Here is a 25,907-nt window from a genome sequence, read left to right on the forward strand (position 1 = left end):
GAGAGAGAGAGGGACCACAGCACTAGAGAAATGCTCTGGTGCTGTGATTCTCCCATGTGGTGCTGAAGCTTGAACCTGGGCTGTATAAGGCAAGACTTACATGCTCTCCCCAGTGAGCTGTCTTTGCAGAGGAGGATGGGGCCCTTGAACCTGGGTCCTTGCACATGGTAATGTGTGTGCTTAACCAGGTGTGCCATGGCCTGACCCAACCTTGCATTTCGAACCATGTTTGTATTTTGCCTGCATGTGTCATCTTGCTCCTGACTATCTTTGAAGATATTCCTCAAGGCCTCCTTCCTTCCTCCCTCCCTCCCTCCCTCCCTCCCTCCCTCCCTCTCTTCCTTCCGTCCTTCCTTCCTTCCTTCTTTCCTTCCTTCCCTTTCCTTCTCTCTCTCTGTTTTTCTTTCCTTCTTTCTTGGATTATCTCAAGGTTGTTTTTTTTTTTTTTTTTCGGTCAGTGTGGTAGGTGAGAAGTTTGAGATAAATATGTGGATAATCTTATTTTTTTCTTCCCTTCTTGAAGTGTCACATTTTAAAACCTTTATTGTTCATGCTATGAAGTCACAAGTGGTAACTGCCAGTTAGTGGTAATTACCAGTTAGTGGTAACTGGTAATTGTCTGTCGTGCCTGTACCTGGGACACTATGTTTTTCCTTCTCTTTTTCTCCCCCCCTTCCTCCCTTTCTCCCTTTCTTCTTTCCTCTTCCCTTTTTCTTTTTTCAATATTTATTTATTCCCTTTTGTTGCCTTGTTTTATTGTTGTAGTTATTGTTGTTGTTATTGATGTCATTGGATAGGACAGAGAGAAATGGAGAGAGAAGGGGAAGACAGAGGGGGGAGAGAAAGATAGACACCTGCAGACCTGCTTCACCGCTTGTGAAGCAACTCGCCTGCAGGTGGGGAGCCCGGGGCTCGAACTGGGATCCTTATGCTGATCCTTGTGCTTTGCACTGCCTGTGCTTAACCCACTGCTCTACCACCGGACTCCCTTTTCCCTTTTTCAAGAATTATATCCAGCTATTACTGGAGTGATGCTCTAACTCACTTTTCTGATACTTGTTTCCTGGCCATTGCCTGGTTCTGGATATGTTTCTTGGTTTTGACCTAACCCACAGCCCATCAGTGCTTTTGTATCTGCTGTTGTTCTTTTAAAACGGTTTTATTTAATTAATTAACTTATTTGTGAGTAATAGTGATTTCTAAGAATGTAAGATTACAAGGCATTGTTCCACACTATACCCACCACCAAAGCTCTGTGTCCCCCACCCTCCCAAAGATAACCACCACAGTTCTCACAAAATCTTAGAAACAGTTTGTTTCTGTTTGTTTTTGCAAGTTCATGTGAATCATACCTCTAGGATCCATATAGGAGTGAAATCATCTGGTGGTTGTCTTTTAGCTCTTTACTTACTTCAGTAGGCATAAACACCTCCAACTCCATCCATTTTGTCTCAAAGGACACAATATCATTTTTTTGATTGCCGAGTAGTATTCCATAGAATATATATCCCATAACTCCTTTAGTCAGTCATCTGGGCATTTTGACTGCTTCTACTCTCTGGCTATTGTGAATAATGCAGCTATGAACAGAGGGCTGTGTATGTCCTTGCAGATTAGTGTTTGCATGTCCTTCGGGTAAATACCTAAAGGGAGTATTGCTGGATCATAAGGTAATTTCATTTTTATTTGTTTAAGGACTCTCCATACATTTTTCCAAAGAGGCTGTACCAGTTTGTTTCCCATCGGCAGTATAGCAGAGTACCTTTTTCTCTGTAACCTTGCCAACACCTGTCATTTCCTGGTTTGTTGATGTGGGACATTCTCACAGAGGTCTCTAATTGTTCTCCTATGAACTGATTTGTTCTGTTTGCTTTCTTAGTTTATCATAATCACCTTTTTATTTCCATATGGTCCAATAATTTTCATAACAACCTAATATTGGCTCATAGATGCCTGGGACTCACTTGATCCTTTTCAAAGTTAGTTTCCTTGTTATTTTAAGTTTCAGAGTTTTCTAGTAGGTTAGAGGTGGATAGGAACAGACCACACATACTAGAACTGGGTGAACTAACCAGAGACCTGTGAATGATATTATAACAGCAAATCGGAGTCTAATTATCTCAAGAGCACACAACTACTGTTAGTGTTGTCTGAGTAAAGTGAGTCTTACTTTTTTTTTGTTTTTGTTTTTGCCACCAGTGTTATCACTGGGGCTCATTGCTGGCTCTACAAATCCACTGTTCCCAGTGGCCATTTTTTCCTTTCTCCCCCCACCCTATTTCTTTTTTATTTGGTAGGACAAAGAGAAATAGAGAGAGGAGGAGGAGGATATAGAGAGTGAGGGAGAAAGATAAACACCTGCAGACCTGCTTCATGAAGAGCCGTCCTTCCTGCAGGTGGGAATCGGGGGCTCGAATCCAGGTCCCTGCATATGGTAACGTGTGTGCTGAACCAGATGTGGCCTCTTCAGAATTGAGACACAGCTCATGGAGCACAAAATCTGTTCTCTTAAAGCCTGCAGTGCAGTGGTTTTAGTCCACTGTGTCATGCAACTGTTACTAATTAGCAGTCACTCCCCCACGTTCCTCCTCCAGGTCCCCTGGACCTTTGTACAAACAATCTGTAGTCTTTTGTGTTTGATGTCTGTCTTAGCACCTGTTTTCTGTTTTTGGATTTTCTGTGTTGTCGTAGGAAATCAGTATTCATTCTATTTTTATTCATTTATTTTTTAAATCTGTCTTCCCTCTTTTGTTGCCCTTATTGTTTATCATTGTTGTTGTTGCTGTTGTTGTTGTTGTTGGATAGGACAGAGAGAAATCAAGAGAGGACAGGAAGATAGAGAGGGGGAGAGAAAGATAGACATCTGCAGACCTCCTTCACTGCTTGTGAAGTGATACCCCTGCAGGTGGGGAGCCGGGGGCTCGAACCGGGATCCTCACACCGGTCCTTGTGCACTTAACCCACTGCGCTACTGCGTGGCCCCCAGTATTCATTCCATTTTATGAATGAATAATGGATGTTCCATTGTGTAGATAGACGATGAACATTTGAGTTGTTTCCTTCTTTTACCTGTTAGGAGCGATCTTGTTGTGTGTTATTTAGATATAGGTTTTTGTGTCGCCATAGTTTCCGTTCTCTTGGGTATATTTAGGAGTGGAATTGCTTTACCTTAAGGTAACTGCTTAACTGAAAAAAATTTTTTAATTAATTTATTTACTGAGGGAGAGGTAGAGGGAATGATGAGGAGAGGGAAGGAGAGAGAGGAGAGGAGAGGAGAGGAGAGGAGAGGAGAGGAGAGGAGAGGAGAGGAGAGGAGAAGAGAGGGACAAAAGCATCATCCTACCAACCCTGGGGTTCCACATTTTTTTGCCCATGATGTTCTCTCATTTGGTGCTAGGGAGCAAACTCAGGGTCTCATCATCTATCACTGAGCCATAGAAACTTTCTGAAGAACCAACAAACTCTTTTCCAAAGTGAATGTACCGGTTTACATTCCTTCCAGTGTGTTTCCTCCCCACCAAACCATTCTCTGAGACACCAATTGGGTGTCTTAACATTTATCTCAGTTTTGATAACTACCTACCTAGAGGCAGAATCAGATTCCAGATGTTAAGGGCTCAGTTCTACAAGATGTGCTTGCTCTGCTTCAGATGCCAATCACAAGTAATATGTCCCCAGGTTCCCAACAGCTCTGTCCAGTTTGGCTGCAAGCTACAAGTTTCCATGACTCCCCCTTCAGGTTCTGTTAGTTTGCTAGAGCATTTCACAGAATCCAGGGATTTGCTTACTTTCATCTACAAACTGTGATAAAAGTCTGAAAAAAACCTGTGATAAAGGATATAGATGAAGGGGGTGCACCTATTTAAGCGCACATAGTACTAAGTGCAAGGACCTGCACAAGGATGTAGGTTCAAGCCCTACTCCCCACCTGCAGGGGGGATACTTCACAAGTGGTGAAGCAGGTCTGCAGGTGCTATCTTTCTCTCTCCCTCTCTATTTCTCTCTGTCCTATAAAATAAAATCAAATTAAGTAAATAAAAAAAAAGGATACAGATGAACAGGCACATAAAGAGAGATAGGGCGAGGTCTGGGAGGGTTCCCAGGATAGGAGCTTCTGTTCCTGTGAAGTTTGGGTGTTATCCAGCTAGTATGGGTAGTTAGTCAACCGGAAAACTAATCCCTGTATGACTTGGATCAATCTGGAGGCTTCATAGTTTAGACATAATCAAGTATTAACTCTGAATTTAGTCATTCTTTCTTCTTAAGAGAACGGGAGATAATACCATTTTCAGATGTTTAGTCATGGTTTGTCTTTCTGGTGACCACCCCTCATCCTGGGGTCATCCAGACCACCAAAAATTGCCTCATTAAAAAAACAAAACAGGGAGTCAGGCGGTAGCGCAATGGGTTAATTGCATGTGGTGCAAAGGACAAGGACCAGAGTAAGGATCCCGGTTCGAGTCCCTGGCTCCCCACCTGCAGGGGAGTCACTTCACAAGTGGTGAAGCAGGTCTGCAGGTGTCTATCTTTCTCTCCCCTTCTCTGTCTTCCCTCCTCTCTCCATTTCTCTCTGTCCTATCCAACAACAATGACATCAACAGCAATAATAACTACAACAACAATAAAAACAACAAGGGCAACAAAAAGGAAATAAATATTTTAAAAATCTGAAGAAAAACAAACAAACAAATCCCACCCACCTTCTATCACCCAGGAAATTGTAAAGGTTTCAAATATCCTGAATCAGGAATCAGAAATACATATGTATGATTTTTTTTTTCTCTCTCTGATTTTCTCTCAGTCAACCTAGTAGATGTAGTGGTATAAATTTTTGTGAGTTTTGATTTGCATTTTCCTAATGACTAATGATGTTTAATTTTTTTCATATGCTTATTTGCCATTGTTCATTTTCTTTTAAGAAGTGGCTAAGCTACTTAAATCCTTTGCCAATTTAAAATTGTGCTGTCTTTTGACTGCTGAGTTATTAGTAGTGCTCTTTTCCAAATGCTAGGCCCTTGTAAGTTATATAATACAGAAACATTTTCTCCTATTGTGTAGTTTGTCTTCATAATGTCTATTGGAGCACACATTAAAAAACTTGCTTGGGGAGTTGGGCTGTAGCACAGCTGGTTAAGCGCATGTGGTACAAAGCGCAAGGATTGGCATAAGGATCCCGGTTAGGATCCCGGTTCGAGCCCCGGCTCCCCACCTGCAGGGGAGTCACTTCACAGGCGGTGAAGCAGGTGTCTATCTTTCTCTCCTCCTCTGTCCGTTTCTCCCTGTCCTATCCAGCAACAATGACAACCATAATAACTACAACAATAAACAACAAGGGCAACAAAAGGGAATAAATAAATATATATATTTTTAAATTGTACCACATCTAAGAAACCTGTGCCTAATACACAGTCATACAGACTCACACCTTGGTTATCTCTTGAGAGTCTCATGGTTTTAGTTCTTGTATTTAGTTCTTTGGGTCTCTTTGAGCTTTGTTCTTATGTGTGGGTTAACCAGTTCTACTAGCATCATTTATGGAACGGGTTATTCTTCCTGTTATTGAATTGTCTTGGCATCCTTGTCAAGAAGCACCTGATCATACACATATAGACTTATTCCTGAACTCGTAGCTCTTTGCCAAGTACAGTAATGTCTAACCTTCTGCCGGTACAACACAGCTTGGTTACGTACACCTGTCGGTTTGAAAGCAGGATGTCTACAAACTTCCTTCTTTTTTTCAGCATATTTGTTTGCCTAATCTGTGTCGTTTGCATTGTTGTATGAATTTTAGAATCAGCTTGTCAATTTCTGCAAAGAAAAAGAAAAGAAAAAAAGTTAGTTGGACTTTTGAAGGGAATTTTATTGAATCTGTGGGGTATTACCATTTATTTATTTATTTATTTATGTATTTATTTATTGCCTCCAGGGTAATTGCTGGGGCTCAGTGCCTGATCCATGAATCCACTGCTCCTGGAGGCCATCTTTTCCCCCTCTTGTTGCTCTTGTTGTAGCCTTGTTGTGGTTATTATTGTTATTGTTGATGTCATTCATTGTTGGATAGGACAGATAGAAATGGAGAGAGGAGGGGAAGATAGAGGGGGAGAGAAAGATAGACACCTGCAGACCTGCTTCACCGCTTGTGAAGTGACTCCCCTGCAGGTGGGGAGCCAGGGACTCGAACTGGGATCCTTACGCCAGTCCTTGCACCTTGTGCCACGTGCGCTTAACCCACTGTGCTACTGCCCAACCCCCAGTATTGCCTTCTTAATAGTATTTTTCTGATCTATGTACATGGTATATATTTTAATCTTATCTGTTTTTTCAGTGATATTTTATAGTTTTCAGTTGTTTTATACTTGTTTGTTAAAATTATTTTTACATATTTTCCTTTTGTTACTATTATAATTGGAATTGCTTTAAAATAATTTACAGATTGTTAATTGCAAGTATGATAAATGTACTTGATTTTTATCTGCTGACATCGTATCCTGCCACTTTGTTGGACTTACTTGGTGGTTTTAGTCCTTCCTTACTTGGAAGGACTCCTTAGGATTCCTATATACATAATGTGTCATCTGAAAATAGAAGGAGCTTTTTCTTCTCACTATGGTTGGCTTTTTAAATTTACTTTTTCTAGCATCATTTTCCTGGTTAGGGTCTCCAGTATAATACAAATAGCTGAACAGAAATGGTAAGAACTGACATCTTGTTTTCTTTCTTTTCTTAGGGAAAATTTTCTGTCTTTCACTGTTAAATATGATATTGGCTATGAGTTTTTGCAGTTTTTTTTTAAATATAGTTGAAGAAATTTCCCTGTATTCCTCCTTTGTTGTGTGCTTATGTCATAATAAGATGTTGGACTTTGTCAAATACATTTTTATGCATCTATAGAGATGACCACATGGTTTTTGTCTTTTATTCTCTAAATATGGCTCATTGATATGATTGATTTTCACAAGTTGAATAACCTTGCATCCCAGAGATAAATTACTCTTAGTTTTTAATGTGTCACTGAGCTTTCCAGAGAGCCATGTTCCTCTACTCTTCACCTTCTGATTTTAGTTTATACTGTTGTATGTAAAAAGCAGTCCCTGAATCAACAACTTTAGCATTTCTTGGAAACTTGTCAAAAATGTGAATTTTGGAGACCTACCACATATTGACTAAAGTAGAAATTCTAGAAGTAGGACTCAAAATCTCCCTTTAGGTGATTGTTAACATTTAAGAACAATAAATTGTTGTGATACTAAGTTTCATTTAAGGATTTCACAGACCCTTTCTGCTATACTATTCCTTCTCTCATCCATTGAGTTTCCTACCTGTATTCTATTTTCTTCTCTTCTCTTCTCTTCTCTTCTCTTCTCTTCTCTTCTCTTCTCTTCTCTTCTCTTCTCTTCTCTTCTCTTCTCTTCTCTTCTCTCTTCTTCTCTTTTTTTTGCCCCCAGGGTTATTGCTGGGGTTTGGTGCCTTACACTACGAATCCACTACTCCTGGAGTCCATTTTTTCCCATTTTTTTGTTTCCCTTGTTGTTGTTGTTATTGTTGCCAATGCTATTGTTTGACAGGACAGAGAGAAATGGAGAGAGGAGGGGAAGACAGAGAAGGGGAGAGGAAGACAGACACCTGCGGACCTGCTTCACTACTTGTGAAGCGACCCCCGCCTCCAGGTGGGAAGTTGGGAGCTTGAACTGGGATCTTTACGTCAATCTTTGTGCTTTGCACCATGTACGCTTAATCTGGTGCGGTATAGTCCAACCCCATATTTTATTTTATTTTTGCCACCAGGATTACTGATGGGGCTCAGTGCTGGCACTACGCATCCTCTGTTCCTGGTAGCCATTTCCCCCCCTTTTTTTTTTTTTAATTTCTACTTTATTTTTATCTGACAGGACAGAGAAATTGAGAAGCAATGGGGAGACAGAGAGGGAGAGAAAGACAGATACCAGCAGACCTGCTTCACCGCTCATGGAGAGTCCCCCCTGCAGGTGAGGAACCAGGGGCTTGAACCTAGTTCCTTGCTCATGGTAATATGTGCACTTAACTGGATATGCCACCACCCAGCCCACTATACCTATCTTCTACATTATTTACTTTCCTGTTATTTTTTAGGATTGTTCAGATGTGTATTCACTTTACACATTTGAAGTTCCCTGCTTATTGCAACCTGCTGTCTCTAATTACTGGGGAGGGTAGAACATACTGCTGGCAGAGTCATTAGCTTTTGGCTTTCCTCTTGAGTAATTCTAGCCTTACAGGGTGTCCTGTCCTTCACATATGCATTCCTTCTCACACCTGGCAAGAGACATCTCTACTTAACATAAGCAGGTGCTGGAGGGTAGCATCAAATCACTTGGTTTTTCTTCCATGGAAGCCCAGACAGCTGCAAAAACTTCCTTTGCTCCTGTATTTTTCCCCCATGAACTTGCCACAACCTCCAACCTTCTCCACATTTGACCATCTTTGCAAAACCAAAGTTAGTGGTCTTCCTCTCTCCTGGGCTAGTCTTGCAGGTATTCGACTTTGCAGGCATACCCAGCTCCACACTTAATAGGGTCTCATGCTTCATTCTATGCTATGATCTTCTCTTGATATCTTAAAATTTGATATCTCAAGATAATGATGTTGAAAAAGGGGTCCTGTATTTTAATTTTGCACAGACCTCCACAATCATGTAGCCAGTTCTGCCTCCTTCTCTCTTTTTCCGCCTCCCAGGGATGCCTCTTATTTGCTAGTCAGCCAAGGATATCCCTTCTGATTTTGCAGTTCTACAAATACCAATGAGTAATTCATGCAAAAACAAACAAACAAAGCCCCTTAATGCCATTTTCTAGGGGTATTTGCATGAGTAAAAAAAAAAAAGAGAAAAGAAAAAGCTGAATCAATCGTGTTATATCATTGACCATCTTTAACCAGTCCTACTGTGGTGTTTCTGAAAAAGAAACTCAGTAGTATTTTATGATGAACTTGGCAACATAGTTTTTATTGCTTGCAGAATGAAGTATAAATTTGCCCAGCCTGGCATGTACAACCATCCACAATTTGGTTCCATGCTCCCTTCTAATAATTATAATCATCCAGGGAGAGAAAATGCCCTAATGTCGGCAGGAATTAAACAGCCCTGGGAAGGATATTAAAAGGAGCTCCCATCCTCCCAGAGGGATAAAGAATAGGAAAGCTATGAGGAGAGGGGGTGGGATACAGAGATCTGGTGGTGGGAACTGTATGGAGTTGTACCCCTCTTACACTTTTGTTAATGTCTCCTTTTTTAAATAAATAATTTTTTTTTTAAAAAAGGAGCTCTTAGATCATTGCTAATTCCAACATCTCAAGGTTATATGCTCAAGTTTTCATGACTTCCTGCCCATACCCTCCCTTCTCTTTCTTTTGTCCAGTCTTCTCACCCTGTGTCAGGGGCCTGCCTCCGGATCAACAGTGCCCTGGCCAGCCTGGCTGAGCTGGGCTGCCCTCTGTAGTGTCCACTAGCCCGCTACCAGGCAGTTGAAAGTGTCTTCTTGGGGAGGGGCTTTGTTTCCTTTTCTAAAGCTGAAGCAGTTAAGGAGCTCTCTGGTGCACAGCTCTCCCTGTCTCACTTAGGCATTCAGCACATGCGACTGATGCTCTGTGTCAGACCGAGGGCCGGTCAGTGGTGGGGACACATTGATGACTCAGAAATGAACTTGGCGTCAACTGGCTTCCAGACTTGGGGGTTGGGGCAGTTACAGTCCAGTGAGCTAATTGCTCTAACAACAGTGGAACCAGAATACAGAGGCATCAAAGAGGACAAAGAGGACTGGGAATTGACTTGGGGAGCCAAGGAGGCCTTCTGCGTGCCAGGGTGGGTGGGGGGGGGGGCGGGCAACAGGCAGAAGGAGCAGCAGATGCAAAATGTGGAGGGGATTATGAGGTGGGAGCGCCCTCTGAACCCCACACAAAGTGCCTCTTGGCTGATCTTGAGGTGTGAGGCGCTGGGCTGCATGGTAAGGGCTGGACCTTGGGAATGCCCCATTGGAGGTCCGTGGAATAACTTAAGCAGAGGACTGATGAGGTGTTTTTTTTTTTTTAAATCAGGCTTATCTCTGGAATGTCCACATACCTTTTTTTCTGGTTGTCACTTTAAAAAAAAATAGTTCTATTTATTTATTATTGGATAGAGATAGAGAGAAATTGAGAGGAGAGAGGGATCTAGAGAGGGAGAGAGATAGACATCTGCAGCCTTGCTTCATGTGTGATGGAGACCAGGGCCTTGAATCTGTGTGTGTACTTAACCAGGTACACCATTGCCTGGCCCTGTGACCACTTTTTTAAATAGGGGGGGGGGGAGAGAGAGAGAGAGAGAGAGACTGAGATTGAGAAGTTGTTCCTATAGCATAGTTCCACTGTTTGTGAAGGTCCCCACCCCCTGCAGCTGAGAACTGGGAGCTTGAACCCTGGTGCTTGCACATGGTAGTGTATGAGACAGCACCAGACCAGGTGAACCATCACCCAGCCCCTTGAGCCACTTTTTAGAAAGAGGATTCTGGAAGTCAATATGGCCAGTAATTGAAGGGGTTGCATTGAACTGGGTGAAGGATAATCAGGGTGAATCTGTACCCTGCAACTCTGCAGAGGTTCCTGTTTGGGAGATACCCTGCACAGGAAGGGAATGTGTGTATATTTCCTTCTCTGTCCAGTGTGATGCAGTGACTCAAACTACCAGTTTGAGCTAGAACCTCACTAGGGACCCCAGCAGAGGCAAATCACTGTCATCAGTGACTCCATCCTTGCTGCCAGAGACTTTCTAGCTTATCAGGAGGAGAGACTCAGTCTGCTTGTCCCTCTTTCCACTGCACACAGAAGCAGGGAGACTCTCCTATTTTGGGAGCTTGAGTGCAAGCACTTCAGTCCTTAGCTTCACATCCTGCTTGTCTTGTTCTTGGTGAGCTCACAGTTTATTGAAAGTGGGATGCAAAGAGGACATATAAGCTCATGCAGGATACCATTGGCAGGCTGTGCAAGTGTCTCCCTAGAGGCAATGGTGTGGCTCAGATGCACAATGCTGTGTGGGTTTGGAATAGGCAGGAGGAGCAGGTGACAAAGTCTCCATCCTTCTAGTTCCCAGCTGTTTTTGTCTAACTAGTCCTGCTTGCTGGAGTTTCTCGTAGCTTTTGCAGTTATAACACATACACACACACACACACACACACACACACACACACACACACACACACACACCTTCAGCTGAAGCGAGGCTGTTGGGCCCAGGGGCCCTGGGAAACTATAGGCCAAGTGGGGTCTCATTTAGTAGGTGGCTGAGCCAGCTGCACATCTGGTTAATCACCCTCATCCTGGGAGCCAGCTAATGAGGTAGCTGGGGTTTGAGGCAGATTCTTGTGCTGCTGGCTGGCAGGAAGACAGAGCAAGGGGTGGGTAGGTGAGGAGGCAGCTTCCTGTTGTCCTGGCTGCACAACTACTTTGTCAAGCAAGCAGCAAGCTTATTCTTGCCCAGGCTGGTGGCCTCACCAGGACTCCACCCCTTGGATGCTTGCCTCAGGTGTCTCTGCAGCAGAGACAAAGCCAGGAGTTAACCTGTTTTTTTTTTCCCCCAGCATACCCTGCGGATGCCTCTTCCTAACTGTCCCTGCTCCCCAGCTCCTCAACCCTTCACTTGTCACAGCCCTTGTCTGCCTTGATGGGTCCTCACTACAGGAAGCACTGTTCCTGGAATAGCCCAGGAAGCTCTTATTTTGAATTCTCTTCAATTACACTCCCAAACACACTACAGGAGGCAAAGATGAAGTCATAGGAAGGGCCTTTGGCAGGATTGGGCTGTCAGAAGGGGCCATCGGGAAACATTGAGTAGGTGATTTTATTTTTCTGAGTTTCAGTTTCCTGATCTGCAGTGGGGATATGATCTTGTAGACTGCTAGGAGTGACCTGTCCTTTCCGCTTCCTGTCAGAGCTCTGCTTCCCGTGAAGCTAAAACAGTGCCTCTGCTGTGCCCTTCTCAGCATCCTGGCCAGAATGAGTCTCCTTCCTCCTCTCTTAGCTCAGCTGGTCTTCCTCTTCCCTATATCCCTTATTCCTCCCCTGTGGTGTGTGGCAGGTAGATGAAGGCATACTGGAAATGAGAGACCTGATGTTGGTGTTAGTCCCTGTTATGTTGGGTGGAAGAAATTCAGTCTCCTGTGAGCCTCAGCTAATGCTCAGACGTGATGCCCATGTTGGGCTGAGGTGCATACCTGATATATGTATTAGGGAGTTTATTCACCCCAAGCCCCAGGTCCTACTGCCATCATAAGCAGAGTTGGCTGCCCCTTCTGTGTGGTCAAGTTCAACCTTCCATTGAGCAGATATGAGAAGCAAGATCCAAAGCAAATGGTACAGCAGACCCAATGTTAGGACTCCTGAACTCCTGGGCTCACCAGTGGTATCGCTCACTGGTTGCTCAGGGGCCTGGAGAGCTGAGGAACATGGGCTCCTCTTCTCTGATTCTCGCTTCACTATGGATGCAGAAGAGCTTTCCAGCTTCTGGGGGGTCAGGCTTAGGCCCCTTTCAGTCAGGGAGGGTGGACTTGAGGAAGGCACTAGAGAAGGAATGGCATTGTCTTCACTGAGCTGCCTTTGGAGGACAGACGTTCTGACAACTGTGATGTATGCAGAATGGGAACCTTCATAGGAAAGCTGGCCGCTAGGCTGGTTCTAGGTCAGGCAGGTTCTGTTACAGGGGCAGGTGGAAGAGGCAAGTGTTCTGGGGAGAAATAAATGTTCTTTCCCCTGAAGGTATAGGCGTGAGTTTAGGTATAGGTGTGCAGGCAGCACCCCAAGCATAGGTTCAGAGTCAGTGAATTGGCTGAGGGAGGGTGAAGCTGCAGGGGTGGGGAGAGACTGGGGAGGTGGGGAAAGGCCACTTTACAGAGAGGCTGGCTTGACAGGCTCAGAACTGGATGAAGGGAAGCCACTAGAAGCCTTTAATCAAGACTGGCCTGGGTAGAGTGAGCTTTGTAAGATTCATTTGGTGACACTGGAGGCAGAGAAATCAGGCAGCCCAGCAAGTGCCAGGGAGGGGAGGGTTTGTTGAGAACAGAATTTACTTCTGCCAGGGTAGGGGTGAGTGTGTCAATCAGGATGTACACCTTTGGGGAGCAATCAGGCTGTAGACATCAGGAGCTTGATAAAGATTCTTACCTTTTGGCTCCGTATTCTTCTGTGGATGCATTTTTACCAAAAGCGTATTAAATGCAAAGGAGCTTTAATTATAAAGATGTTTCTTTGCAGCAGTAATTATAATGATGAAAATTGGAAGTTTTCTGCCAACAGGATGATTTTGAAGTTAACCATGATGTACTCTTCAATAGACTATTAAATAACCACGGGAACAGTATTCACAGAGGCTTTGCGAATAAGGGGGGGAGTACATGTACTTCAACCTGAAGCACAGAAAGTGTATTTTGTGTCTTTTTATTATTTACAGTACCTTCCATTGTATGGGGTTTGAGAGACAGCACTGTGGCTTATGTAACAGACTTCCGTGCCTGAGATTTAGAGGTCCCAGGTTCAATCCCTGGTACCACCATAAGCCAAAACTGAATACTTCTGTAGCAATCAGTCAATCAGTCAATAACTAGGATCAACAGAATAGCCTAGTTCTACTGGTAGGGCACTGATATGACCTCAGTAAACCCCCCACCCAAATGTGCTAAAGAAAAAAGACAGGAAGGAATCACACAGAATAGGGTCAGTAGCTTCACTCAGTGATGAAATTATGAGGGGCTTCCCCTGCTTCCCCTTCTTCTTGCTTGCTAGTGTTTTCACAAAGGGTTTGTATTAGTTTGAAAATTGTAGAATAAGGGCCAGATGGTGGTGTACCTGGTTGAGTGTACATGTTACTATGCCCAAGGACTCGGGTTCAAGTCCCCAGTCTCCACTTGCAGGGGGGAAGCTTTTGTGAGTGGTGAAGCAATGTTGCAGGTGCCTCTCTGTCTCCCTCTCTGCCACCTTATTCCCTCTCGATTTCTGGCTATTTCTGTCTTATAAATAAATAATGATAATTTTAAAAATTAAAAAATTTAAATTAAAAAATAATATTGTAGAATAAAAGTTTCTCATACAAGGAAAAAGAATCTATTGCATCAATCCATATAGATAGGATAGAGTTCTGTATATGGTATGTGTGCATGTGTGGTGGTGGGGATGGAGTGGGGGGAGTATTTACTTGATTGACAAGCACTAATCTAGACCTGGGGACAACAAGCAGAGAACAAGGCCCGAATCCCTTTCATTGTAGAATCTGCATCTGTGAGGAGAGAGGGAGCAGCTGGGAGAGGTGTAGGGAATGGAAGAAATTTGTGCCAGATTATATATGAGAATGAGGAAGGGGAAAGGTCACAGTTGGCTTCCAGTCTGCAGAGAGAAGGTGGTACCTTTGGGATGTGGTAAAGAGGGGCAGTGCCAGGAGCCTGACTGTGGTCAAGGTGTGTGTGTGTGTGTGTGTGTGTGTGTGTGTGTGTGTGTGTGTGTGTGTGTGGTCTGGAAGCATTGAAAGCTGATGTCCAGGAAGCAGCAGGAGATACGGGTCAGTTCTGGGAAAAGAGTTGGCAGAAATCTGCATGGATGCTGTGTTCAGTGATGATGTTGGGGGGAGAAGAAATGTGTAGAAAACCCCGACTTCCTTGGGCAGGGGACGTCATCATGTGTCATGGAGTCCCGACTTCCCCAGATTCCTGCCATACTAGGGAAAGAGAGAGACAGGCTGGGAATATGTATCATCTGCTAATGCCCGTACTCAGTGGGGAAGCAATTACAGAAGCCAGACCTTCCACCTTCTGTGCCCCATAATGATCCTGGGTCCATATTTCCAGAGGGATAAAGAATAGGGAAGTGGGACTTGGGCGATAGGGCAGCGGGTTAAGTGCAGGTGGCACAAAACTCAAGGACTGGCATAAAGATCCTGGTTCGAGCCCCCGGCTCCCCACCTGCAGGGGAGTCGCTTCACAAGCAGTGAAGCAGGTCTGCAGGTGTCTCCTCTCTCCATTTCTCTCTGTCCTGTCCAACAATGATGACATCAATAACAACAACAATAATAACTACAACAACAATAAAAAGGGCAACAAAAGAGGAAATAAATAAAATAAATATTTAAACTACAACAATAAAAAACAAGGGCAACAAAAGGGAATAAATAAATAAATATTTTTAAAAATTAAAAAAAAGAATAGGGAAGCTATCAGGGGAGGGTATGGGATACATAGCTCTGGGGGTGGGCAATATGTGGAAATGTACCCCTCTTATCCTATGGTTTTGTCAATGTTTCCATTTTATAAGTAAAAAATATCTTTCTAAGTACATATAATTGGTTGAATTCAGAATAAACTGAAGTGAATAAAACAAATGAAAGAAAGAGAGAGAAAGAAAGAAATGTATAGAAAAATGGCAGGAGCAGGGCAGCAGCTGCTATAGGAGGCAGAGGTGAGGGGCTGCCAGGGAAGTCAGGTGAGAAGGTGGCCAGGCCATGTGTCCCCAGAAAGTCATGGTGTCACAGCTTCATTTTTTTAAAAAAGATTTTTACAATTTTTCTGTTATTTTATATTATTTTAAGTTCTTTTATTTTTACCAGAGCACTTCTCAGCTCTTGCTTAAGGTGGTGCAGGAGGATTGAACCTGGGACCTCAGAACCTCAGGCATGAGAATCCGTTTGCATAACCATTACACTATCTCCCTCACTTTTCCACAGCTTTTCTCATATAGAGGGCCAAGGACTCAGTACAGTAGGCAGGGTGGGCTACCAGTGGGTGGGGGACACCTCTTCCATCACCAGCTCTGGAGAGGGTTGTGGTTTGAGAGGTGGGCAGAGGTAGCCACAGGTCCTAGCTAGTAATAGTAGGGGAGTCTGCTCACAACTTCTCTCTCTCTCTGCAGGAGAAGGAACGACACCATGCACATCCAGCATCCTCCAGGAGAAGCAACGTGAGTCAGCCAGCCCCTCCTTCCCTATCCCTCCCAGTAATCTTCTGTCCTCAGGTGGAGTCCAGCTCCTTGCCCACTCAGTCTGGAGTGTGTGGGACCTTCACACGGTGCCTGAAGACTGTGGGCAGTGTGGTTCCCTGAGTTCCCATGTACTGGGAAGCTTGTGGTACCATGTCGTGGGCAGAAATACATGTGGATAGAAAAAAGCATGCCTCTCCTAAGTTGTGGAGGTCAATTCCTTGAAGTGACTCATCCATCAGGGGCCACAGATACTGAGGTGACCCAAGTAAGTGACCCCCTCATTCAGGATCATGTCCGGAGTCCTACTCCTCTACCCCGTCGCCTGGAGCCAATTCTGCACATCCCTGGTCCCCATAAATTCTAGTCCTCTGTGTCATCCAGGTGTCTCCAGGGCTCCTTCTGCCTGCTTTTGGGGGTGGGGGTGGGGGAGGCTGGTGAGGGTAGGGGTTGGTATAGGCTTGGACAGTTTGTTGCCATAGTGACTTAGGACACCTCCCCTAGAGGTTCCATGCTAGGAAACCCCAAGCAGATGCACAGACCTCCCACGAAGTTGCTGTGCAACCTACATCTGGTTACAAATGAGTCAAGTCCCTTGGGGATTGGGTCTGGGAGTGTCTCTGTCAGTTCTCCCTCCTCCCCACACCCCAAGGATAGGTCATAGGTACATCTGGAAAGGGCAGTGCAGAAGTCCCAGGTTCAGTCCCCCTGCACCACCTTAAACCAGAGCTGAGAAGTGCTCTGAATGTTCCCTAAAATGTAACAAACTGAGCTGGAGCACGAGGGGGCTGTATTAAGATGTGGTCCAGGATTTTAATAGGTGGAGAACACTGCGTGATGCTCTGGTGCCAGAAGAAATCAAGGCCATGGGAAGAATGTATATTTCCTGTGAGGAGGAGGTGCTTTGGATTGGGCTGACAGAGCACAGGAATGGTGTGGAAGGATTCTGGGATATAGGGATGCTCTTGGGCTGTCCTCCCAGGCCCAGAAAACTTAGGGCAGAGTGATCTCTGGCTCAGTGTGTAAGAGGGAGATTGAGGAACTGCTTGGGAGGTTGGTTTGCATATGAAAGGGGGAGACGAGTTGTTTGCTGTCTCTAGGAATTAGCCAACCCTGGGTGAGTCCATCACTCCTCAGCAAGTCCCTAGCCTCCACCCTTCCAAGATGTCAAAACATCATAAAATAAAAAGCATGGTTAATATAATTAATACGGACATATCAGGAGTATGAGAGAGGAAAAGAGCCCAGGTTGTTCCTTCTGGCCTCTCTCGGGAGAGGAAGGCACTTACAGCAGCCTCAGAGTGAAAAACACAGCCACCTGGCCCTGGCTTGGCCCTTGATGCCAACAGACAATTGAGTTGATGAGATGTTTGGCGGCTTTGGGACCTGGCTGAAACCTATGCAGAGGTCAAGTCTATTTTTTTCTTCTTCTTTGTTTCATTGTATTAACAGTTGTTATAGATTACAGTCAGAATGGTATTGCTGAAGGCTGTTCTCCAATTCTGCTCCTTAAGGATATTCTTATTTAGTAGATACTTGTGCACAAGAGATTTTAGAGCTGAGATAAACACTGAAACCAGTGACTCATGAGTATAAAGTCTCTCTCTCTATATATATGTTGACAGTGAGGAAAGCAACCACACTGTAACATGTTTTTCTATCACACTCAATGTATTCAACTCAGACCATTGCTTTCTTTTTTTCCCTTTTTTCCCTTTTTTTCCTTATCTTTATTTATTGAATGGAGATAGCCAGAAATCAAGAGGGTAGGGGAGATAGAGAGGAGAGAGACAGAGAGACACCTGCAGCCCTGCTTCACCACTTGCAAAGCTTTCCCTCTGCAGGTGGGGACTGGGGGCTTGAACCGGGGTCCTTGAGCACTGTAACATGTGAGCTCAACCAGGTGCGCCACCACCCGGTCCCGAGACCATTGCTTTCTATCCCGCAAGAATGTCCTGCTGCAAATGTTGGCATTCTGAGGCTTTTTGTTTGCTGAAATGATGATGGCTGGCAGTGGTGATTTGTTCGTCATTAATCCCCAGATGGTAAAATAACCCTGAATTTAAAAACAAAAGAAAAGAAAAGAAAAAAAAAAAACAGATCACTTCTCTACCTCTTGGCTAAGATTAAGTGAAGAAAAAAAACAGCAGAATAATAGCAGTGCCTGATTTTATGATGTGCTTTTACCATGTCACAGTATACCTTCCTGTATATTTTCTTGTTTAATACTTCCACTTGGTTTTTGAAACCTCACTGAAAACAAGATGGGAGGTGGTACAAATAACCCTGGAACACAAGTCAGAAAATTCTGCGACCAGTGTTTTAGTATATCTGCGTTGTAAATATCTGAGGTTGGCCAAAGAGATAGCACAGTGGTTATGCAAAAAGTTTTCATGCCTGAGGCTCTGTAGTCCCAGATTCAATCCTCAAGACCATCATAAACCAGAGCTGAGCAGGGCTTTGATTAAAAATAAATGAATAAATACATACATAATACATAAACACATACATGGGTCTGGGCAGTGGGCTCTACCCAGTAGAGCACACTCATTACCAGGAGTGAGCCCTGGTCCCCACCTGCAGGGAAGAAGCTTCACAGCTACTTTTTTCACCCTATTTCTCTATGTCTCTGTCAGAAAAGAAATTTTAAAAAAAATGTCCACAGGGAATGGTAGAATCATGCATCTGTAACTGTAGTCAGACCTCTGGTGTCAAAATAAATAAATAAAAGTAAATTTTTGTTTAAAAAAGCACATGTATGAGGTCGGGGTTTGAAGTCTGATTCCTCCATTTATTCCCTGGACCACTTTAGGTAAATTTCCTAATGTTCCCCAGTCTCACTTTACGAGACGATGGAGAGATAGAGGTGATCTATGTGGGTGCCAGAATCTGTTGGTGTGTGGAGAGCACTTAAGCCATTCCAACTTATTACTGAATTTTTTAGATAGAGACAGAGAGATAGAGAAACAGAGACCACAGCACTGTAACTTCCTTCAGGGGCCAGGTGGTGGCGCACCTGGTTGAGCGCACGTATTATAATGCACAAGGACCCAGGTTCAAGCCCCCAGTCCCTACCTGCAGGGGGAAAGCTTTGAGAGTGGTGAATCAGGCTTACAGGTGTCTCTCTCCCTCTCTATCACCCTCTTCCCTCTTGATTTCTGGCTGTCTGTATCCAATAAATAAAGATAGTTAAAAAAAGAAACTTCCTCCAGTGCGGTGAAGGCCAGGCTCAAACCTGAGCTGTGCACACGATAAAGCAATGCACTACCCAAGTGAGCTATTCCCTCTGCCACCAGTGACTTTGGGGTGAGCCTTGGGATGGGAGCACCTGGTGCAGGTGTGGAGGATGAAGCGATTCATTTAAATGCTCTGCTGGTCCTGGGTTGCCTCTGTTGTCATGACCACAAGTGTTTTCTTTTTTTTTTTTTTTTATCCCCTGAGTCTGAGTCCATGGCTGTTCTCCTGAGTGGGCCCCAAGGGTTGTTGGCACAGAGAAGGCACTATGGACCACTCAGCTCACATGCAGGCCTATGGCTGCAAGGTGTTAGCTGCATGGCCTTGGGGAAGCTGTCCTGGAATTATTCCTTTGTAGCTGCTGGGAAGCCCCAGCCTTCACCCTGAGGTGGCACAGATGCTCTGGCAGCGGACCGGACTTGAGAACATCTGGGAAGCCATTGTGTGGGAAGAAGGGGAGGATGAGAGAGAGAGGGAGAGAGAAAGAGAGAGATAGAGAGACTGACTCCTGCTGCCTCTGCTGCCTCTACTCCTGTCGGTAACCTTTTTCCCTCACTTGTATCTCCAGCATTTCAGTGGTCTCTGGTTTCCTGTTGCTACTTCTTTGTCTCTTGGCTTCTTTTGTCCTGCTTCTGTTGTGCTTTGATCACGCTGTTCCATAGCCCAGCAAACGTTTCCAGAATGCCTCCAGCATGCCTGATAAGGTGCTGGCGTTGGCGCCCCGGAAATTTATTATCTGTTTGACGAGCCTCACTCCTATTCTTCCTTCTAAAGCTAATGGTACCACTTTCTACAAACTGAAACCTTAAATCTGGACTCCTCTCTCTCTCTCTCTCTCTGTCACTTTTCAGATTCAGATCAGACCCATAACAGCATCTGTTCTACCTGCAGCAGAGCCCTCAAATGCTTTCTGTCCTCACTCCCCTTTTTCTTTCTTTTCTAAAAAAAATTATCTTTATTTATTTATTGGATAGAGACAGCCAGAAATTGAGAGGAGAGGGGGTGATAGGAGGGAAAGAGGTAGAGAGAGACCTGTAGCACTGCTTCATTGCTCACAAAGCTTCCTCCCTGCAGGTGGAGACTGGATTTGAATATTTGCACCACCAGATGCCTTGCCCTCCACATCCCTTTTCTAGCTGAGGCCACATTCTTCTCTTTCTGGGACCCATCTGTCTTCCCAATGTGGGCATCTCCACTACCAGTCCCAGTTCCCAGCTCTTCTCCCAGAGTGACAGACACCGTTACAGGAGGTACACTGGGTCCTCAGGGTCCCTGCAACCCTCTAGTGATTCCCCTCCAGGAGAGAATAAGATTTGCCCTCTGGACCACCTACCTGTGCATTGCCCCGTCTTCTGCAGGGGATTGTTGGCTGCCAGTGACTCAGATCAGTCGCTCTCTGTGGGCCAGCAGTGCGGCTTCCAGAAAACCCATGGCTCCCTGGCGCTGCCCCAACTCTCTCTCTCTCTCCCCCCTCTCCTTTCACAGCAGCTTGTGTGAGGGCATTGTCCTGACTGCTCTCCTCTGATCTGTGTGGCTCCCCAGATGCTAGAAAGGGCTGTGGTCATTACAGCCACATCTCAAGGAGAGAGCCAGGCCTCCACAGTAAATAACCATCCCACCAAGGTGATTAAGCCCAGGTCTTCTCCTTTTCCACCTCCAGAGTTCTGTCCCCCACTTTCCTGCAATTTTTCTTTTTCATGGTCACCCCAGCTTCTTGGGCAGCTGTCCCATTGTCCCATGTGTTATACAGATGTTCCTTCTGGAACCAGCTTCACTTATCCCCCCCCCCAACACACACACCACCACTACCAAATGTGGGGCCCAGAGTGTTAGTATGGCAGGAAATTCTGAGTCAGGCTTCCTCTAGCTCCAGGGAGATGGGCAGGTTATGGGGCGGGAGGATTCCCTATTGGGCTCCTCAAGTTAGACCTAGTCGTGGTGGAGGAGGTCGTGCCAGACACACATGGAATGGCTGTGCCAGGGCCAGAGCCTGGCCTTTGATGCAGGGGTAGGGAAGGTGTACCCATGATCTTGTCTGCTCATGGGAGCTCCAGGCTTGGTGGCACTCTAGTTTGTCCCATGTGGAGCCATGATGCCAGATCCAGTCTCTGTTCTCAGTTCAGCTCCTTGACCCCTATCAACTGTGGGACCAACCTGTGTGGTTGTCAAAAGAGACAGAGAGGGCATGATGCCAAATGTCCCACCTGCTGAGACTATGGTCTGACCTGATGCTCCACTGTCTGGGGTCAGTGACCAGAGATGCAGCTCAGAATGTAGGTTCTTTACCCAGGGCTTTCCCTCCTGAGTCCCCTCATCTCCGAGGCTTCTCCCCCAGGCCCACGCTGGGTGGTGCCCGAGGCCTCCTGCTCAGGGCTGGCCTCCCTGCTCCTCTGCCTGATGACTGGTGTCTTTTCCTGGCCTGTGTGGGCAGCTTGCTGAGCACAGCTGCAGACGAGCTATATTTAGCCAGCTTTAATGAGCTCAGGGTGGCAGACGTCCGCCTTGGGAGCGCTTTTTTGCGTATGCGCGTGTATGTCTCTGCTTGGCAAGACCCATCCGTGTGTGTGTGTGTGTGTGTGTGTGTGTGTGTGTGTGTGCATGCCTGTGTTATTTGTGAGTGCACTAGCATGTGTGTCAGTCTGTTGCTGCACTGATTTCTATGAGCCTACATGTCTGTGTGAGTTTATGTAGAGGCCAGTGTTTTGCTAGAGCGATGGGCAGCTTCTCCTGCTATGTCTATAGGAACAGGATGGGAGCAGACTGTTAGTTCATTCATCTGCTGGTTTGAGAAAAAAAAAATGAACATCTTGACTTTACTAGCCCCTTGATGTTATTGACGGGTAAAATTCAATAAGAAGAGGGAGTCGGGCTGTAGCGCAGTGGGTTAAGCGCAGGTGGTGCAAAGCACAAGGACCGGAATGAGGATCCCGGTTCGAGCCCCCGGCTCCCCACCTGCAGGGGAGTCGCTTCACAGGCGGTGAAGCAGATCTGCAGGTGTCTGTCTTTCTCTCCTCTCTGTCTTCCCCTCCTCTCTCCATTTCTCTCTGTCCTATCCAACAATGACGACATCAACTACAACAACAATAAAAAGACAACAAGGGCAACAAGAGGGAAGATAAATAAAGAAAAATTACCAAAAAAAAAAATTAAAAAAAAAATTCAATAAGAAGAAACCCAGCCCCAGTCTTTAAGGACCTTATAGTCTGGGAGCTGGAAGAGGCAATGCAGAAATCATAAAAAAGCGAACTCAGAAGTCTAAGAGTTTGTCCCAGGAAAAAGGGCTGTGACCTTTTGGCAGGAACTGTATACGCAGTGTGAAGAGGAATGGGCATACGAGACAACACGTGCAAAGGCCCTGGGGTGAGAGGGGAAACCGGGATATTTGAAGACTATCTAGAAGGTTGCTCTCAGAGATGGAGAGGCGAATGGTGAGAGTGATGGGTGGGGGTGGGGACTCTGTGGACAGACCACGTGTTCAGGATAGCTGGGGTGTGGGAAGCCAGAGGGAAGGTTGGTATCAGTAGATAACACTTGGTGCAAGAGTAATTTGAATATAGCACAGGAGTCAGTCTGGGTCTTAGAAGGAAAAGGAAGACTCACCCAGATTGCATGGCTTGAGGACAGCCTGGTAAAGGGACATCATTGACTGATTTAAGGAAGCCCATTGGGCACTGGACGATGCCTTGGGCCAGTCTCACCCCCGAAGGTGGTTACACAATGGCTCCCTCCCAGCCCAATCCTGTGGTTTTCAGCAGAGACACTAACCTTGGTGACCTCTCCTGTTCCCAGTGCCATCCCCCTACATGTCTTCTGTCTGGACTATAAGTAACAGGCCCCCGTGAGTGTTATACCCCTCTTCTACTGTTCTATAAGCTAGTTGATGACTTTGACTCTGCATCTCCATCCAGAGGTGCTGGTGAGACTCTCTCCAAGTGGTTGCAGGGGCCTCTTGTTACTTTGTGCTCCTGCTCTTATCCCAAAGTCCCCCGGTGTCTTTTTCAGCACTTTGGAGGTGGTGGTGGAGTATTTATATGTGCAGGGAACTCTCCACTCACACTTGGGAGTACTGGGGGAGGACGAGAGGCTCTGAGCCCCAGCCTAGGGTTGGGGCAGCCCTTAGACATTATTCTCCATCTTCCTGGGTTTTGAAGAAACCCTACATTGTGAGAATACCCTGCAAAGGTGTCTCTCCCCCTCTCAGCCTGGGCTTGGGGGTGGAGATCTCCTTTCAGTTTTTTTTCCCAGGAGAACAAATTGGGCTGTGGGAAACAAAAGTTAGGAAACTCTGTCTTGAACCTCCCCCAAGAGGAAAGAAGCCAGAGGAAATATAAACTAATGTCTTAGGACAAAAATTCATAGAGTGACATGTTCTTCTAAAAAATTCTTACTTTTGGGGCCAGGTGGTGGCACACCTGGTTAAGTGCACACATTACAGTGCACAGGACCTAGGTTCAAGCCCCTGGTCCCCACCTGCAGGAGAAAAGCTTCAAGAGTGGTGAAGCAGTGCTGCAGGCATCTCCCTGTCTCTCTCTCCCTCTCTCCCTCCCTCTCGATTTCTCTCTGTCTCTATCAAATAATAAATAAGTCAAAATAAGATCAGAAGAGAAAACACAAGTAGAACCTAAACTAGAATTGGCATGTTGCACCAAAGTAAAAGACTCTGGGGTGAGTGTGTGTGGGTGGGGAGAATACAGGTCCAAAAAGGATGACAGAGGACCTAGTGGGGGTTGTATTGTTACATGGAAAACTGGGAGATGTTATGCATGTGCAAACTATTGTATTTACTGTCGAATGTAAAATATTAATTCCCCAATAAAGAACAAAAAAGAAATTAAAAAATTCTTACTTTTCAACCTGTCTTTTATTTTATTTTATTATTTTATTTTTGCCTTCAGGCACTATGAATCCATTGCTCCTGGCAACCATCTTTTTTCTATTGTTGTTGCTGCTGTTGTTGTTGGATAGACAGAAATTGAGAGAGGAGGAGAAGACAGGAAGAGAGAAAGATAGACACCTATAGACCTGCTTCACCTCTTAAGAAGTGACTCCCCTGCAGGTGGGGAGTCAGGGGCTCGAACTGGGATCCTTGCATGGGTCCTTGTGCTTCACACTATGTGTGCTTAACCTGGTATGCTATTGCCTGTTCCCCTCAACCTGCCTCTTAAGCAGGTAGCACTGGTACATGGTGTCAAGTTCCAAAGGAACCAAAGGTGCTGAGTCTGGCCCCTTCTAGCTTCTATGTAGCTCACCCTATCGCTTTGCTGAAGCAACTGTTGTGAGTATTCCAAAAGACCATTCTAGAGATATTCTCTGCACATGTGAACACTTTCATAAATAGTCATTCATATATATTTTTATATATGCCGCCATACATGTGGAAGGGTTCAGTGCCCTCCGTTCTGCACCTTGCTTTGCTCAGATAATGATGTCTGGAGATGATCTGACTCTCAATGAATGCACTGAAAAGCACATCATTCTTTGCCATAGTGCGTCATTTTCACTGCGGCATAATTTGCCGAATGGCTCCCCTATTGGTGGACATATAGGTTGTTTTCCATCTTCTGTCTTTATTGTAAGTAATGGGCCACGGTGAGCATTATACCTAAGTCACATGTCACACTGACTTGAAATTGTTGGGTCAAGGACACTTTGTATCTTTGATGACACTGCCAAATTGCCCTCCAGAGAGGTTGTAGTGATTGTCCCTTTCACCAGCAATGGATGAAGAGAGGCTATTTTCCTACCCTGGGAGACATGGGGTGATTAATTGTTAATGCGAATGAGGGGGAAAAAAAGAGTGCTTTAGAGTCATTTCAAAGTACATTCCTCTAATTTAGGGTCTGGAGGTTGAGCCCCTTTTCAATATGTTTAAGAATGGCTCCCTGGCCCTCTTCTTTCACCCACATTCATTTTGAAGGGATTAGGGAACAGGAGCATGTGAGTAATTCCTTTGTTTGCATGTGGATTTGCAAGCAGGACCAGGGCGGGCTTAATTGGGGCTCCTTAGGGAGAAGGGCTCAAAGGCTCCAGTGGGTTCCTACTTCTGATAACAGCTTCTGGCCCTTCCCCCTCCCTGACAGGGATCTGGGAGGGCAGCCCAGGGCATGTGAAGGGGTGACCTTTTCTCGCCCTCTGCCTTTTGTGGGTGAAGCTTCAACAACATGAAAGCCCTGGTCTGGAGGCCAGGGCTCAAAGTCTTCATCCTTCCTTTATGTCCTGCAGTGAATCCCTTACTGTCTCTAAGTCTTAAGTTTCCTCCTCTGTGAAATGGGGAGAATAACCTGACATTTCAAGATAAATGTGAAAGTTCACTGATGCTCAGGATGCAAACTAGAAACTCAAGGTCAGCCTTTGAAGTTGGATGTGACTAGAGGTGACTAGCTACATAATATGTGCATTTAACCAGGTGTACCACCGCCTGGCCCCCACTAGCTAAGTAAATAAAGACGTGAAGGACAGCTACCCAATAATTTCACTTGTATGTGGACTATATACTTAACTAAAATGAAAGAATTTACAAGTACTACTGTTAAAGGGGGTGGGGGACAGCATCTGCCCCCATTCTGAGAGTTCACCATGCCTTTTCTCAGCAAAGAATTGACACGAGAGCATGATTATACAGGTAATTTTAAACTTTATTGGACACAAAAACATCTTAGAAAAGAGAGAAAGAGGGAGAGAAAAGGAGAGAGAGAAGGGGACCCACTTACAGG

The 25,907-nt window shown here is 45.2% G+C and overlaps 1 protein-coding gene across 2 annotated transcripts in view; it reads left to right on the forward strand.

Annotated features, from left to right (window-relative positions):
* Positions 1-25,907, forward strand: part of PITPNM3 (PITPNM family member 3) — a 117,647-nt gene that overhangs the window by 49,885 nt on the left and 41,855 nt on the right. For both annotated transcript variants that reach the window (XM_060204196.1, XM_060204197.1), the window contains exon 4: positions 15,898-15,942. In XM_060204196.1, the coding sequence (XP_060060179.1) occupies positions 15,898-15,942 (45 nt within the window). The remainder of the gene's footprint in view (positions 1-15,897; positions 15,943-25,907) is intronic.

The sequence above is a fragment of the Erinaceus europaeus genome, chromosome 12, assembly GCF_950295315.1.
Source record: "Erinaceus europaeus chromosome 12, mEriEur2.1, whole genome shotgun sequence".
NCBI classification, from domain to species: domain Eukaryota; kingdom Metazoa; phylum Chordata; class Mammalia; order Eulipotyphla; family Erinaceidae; genus Erinaceus; species Erinaceus europaeus.